The 2,185-nt window shown below is 36.1% G+C and overlaps 1 protein-coding gene across 1 annotated transcript in view; it reads right to left on the bottom strand.

The window, feature by feature from the left end:
- The window catches only part of Casc5 (cancer susceptibility candidate 5), a 52,739-nt gene that overhangs the window by 7,079 nt on the left and 43,475 nt on the right, over positions 1-2,185 (bottom strand). The window contains exon 22 of the mRNA XM_013010169.1: positions 1,147-1,215. Coding sequence (XP_012865623.1) covers positions 1,147-1,215 — 69 coding nt within the window. The remainder of the gene's footprint in view (positions 1-1,146; positions 1,216-2,185) is intronic.

Below are 2,185 nucleotides of genomic sequence, written 5' to 3' on the forward strand. Positions count from 1 at the left end.
TTTATTGTAAAGATACTATACAGAGGGTTACAGTTACATGAGTGAGGTAATGAGTACACTTCCTCTTGAACATTGTTAGCCCCTCCATTGTTTTTTATATATTTTTTGACAAATCATATTGTAACTCTTTTGTACAAAAAAGAACTACTTGTATTCTAGAAGAAATATGAAATGCTTAATTTATAAGCAGGCTGGAGATTTTTTCCAATATTGTTTTCTTTGAAAATGAAAGTGTATCATCTATTTTAGTTTTGGGGTCTGGGAACTTTTTGAAAATTTTAATTTGTGGACCAATGTTTTGTGAAAGCTAAGGATGAGCAGGGGTAAAACAGGGCTTGAATCTCTCACTTTACATAGACCAGCACACTTCCCTCTGCAAATCTGAGAACGTCTGCACCACAAACTCTAGTTTGCTTTGGCCCCTGTAACCTCAGGACTTGGCTTGAATATGAAAGATAGACAGCTGATATGTTTTCATTGCATAAATATTGTCAGCCAGAAAACACTTGGTGTCAGGTAATGCATATTTTTTAGCTTTGTTTTATATTTATTTTTCATTTAGTTTTTATTGGGAATGGTTTTCAAAAGAATTCTCAGTTCTGCTTAGGTGTTTTTTGGGGAATCCTCTTTTCCATAGTGTAATTCCATTTAAGAGGTTGTCTGAAAGTCTTTCATCCATAGGAAGATTTTAATATCTGAAAACAGTGAAATTAATACAAACCTCCTGTAGTTTGCTATGACAGAAGCACAGAAAGGACCACCTTTGAAATCATGTGACATTGGTCATTTCAATTTTTGTACCTGGAACAGCACCCTGGCCCTGTACTTATTTATATTCTGTTAATGTATTTACTTCATTGTAAATATTTTTGAGGGTACCCTTGTATTTTGCTTTTGACTTGGTTCTGTGATGCGGATGTCAACAACTTCCCTAAAAAGCACCAGTATGTTAAGTTCTAACATCAAGATCCCAATATGTGTTATTCATCTTTAATTCTGTTTTCAGTCTTTATGTGTACAGCAGTATTTTTAATAAGGAATTACAGAGATAAAAAAATTCAGTATGTGAAAAGAATTCCTCCAAAGTAATATATACTCATAAATAATTACTAACAAATATTTAGAAGCTTAAAGGTTTGAGCTTACCATCTAACAGAGACTGAAAATCGACCTCAGCAATCTTCCTGTTGGCCTGGTCCAGGAAAGGAATACCAGCTAAGAAGAACCAGACAAGAACAGTTACTTGTGGTTAGTATTTCTCCGTCTTTTAGACTTCTCTTTCAGGTAGGTGAGGTTTTTCCTAAGCAGTTGAAAGTTTATCCTTGACCCATATTATTCTCTGTTTACAGTGATAGCTCCCAAGATTGTTCAGCTACATTTGTTTGGTAGGCCTTTGAAAGACATTAAAGGAATTTACACACAGCTATAGTTGTTAAGGTCCCTTTCTTTTTTAGCCTAACTTCTATTTAAAAGTAATCCTTTCCAGGAATTATATAAGGAAGTTGGGTGCCAGTTGTTTATTCCCATATCCTAGCTACTTAGGAGACTGAGAACTGAGGATCACAGTGCAAAGCCAGCCCAGTCCTTCAGTTTAAGCCTTAGAATTTGCACAAAAATTAAAACATAAATAAAATGCTCACTCCAGATCCTAGTGTTATCTCCTGTCCTCCAAATTCAGACTTTTTTCCTCTTTGTTAAATGCTTTAAGCATTTTCTGTGTTAAGTTCTGCAAATACTACAATGAGAAAACAGCCATGATCAAACCACCTTCTCAAGAAGTCTTACAATCTAGGAAGACATGCAGATAATCACAAGAATAAATCCACAGGACGATATATCATGGTAAATGGTATTAAGGAAAACTGTGGAGAGCAGTGACAAGGTAACAGGAGGGCATGTGGAAAGTGCCGCGAGGATTTGAAACAGGAGACGCCATGCCACGTGTGTCGCTGTGATCGAGTGCTGTGTCCTGTCTCCTGGCTCATCTCTAATCATCCATTGGAGCTGAACTGGCTTCTTGGTATTGTTTTTGCTATTTCTTTCCTCTTTAGCATGTTTCCTAGCTGTGTTATATGTATTTGTATGCTGTGGGACTTTGTAACAACTGGCGGCCTGCAGTCTGTTAACTGTAATAGTAAAGACTCCAATATTGTATATTTTATTTTATTTTTTTGGGGTCCGGTCG

Source organism: Dipodomys ordii, unplaced genomic scaffold (genome assembly GCF_000151885.1).
Source record: "Dipodomys ordii isolate 6190 unplaced genomic scaffold, Dord_2.0 Scaffold11, whole genome shotgun sequence".
Classification (NCBI taxonomy): Eukaryota; Metazoa; Chordata; class Mammalia; order Rodentia; family Heteromyidae; genus Dipodomys; species Dipodomys ordii.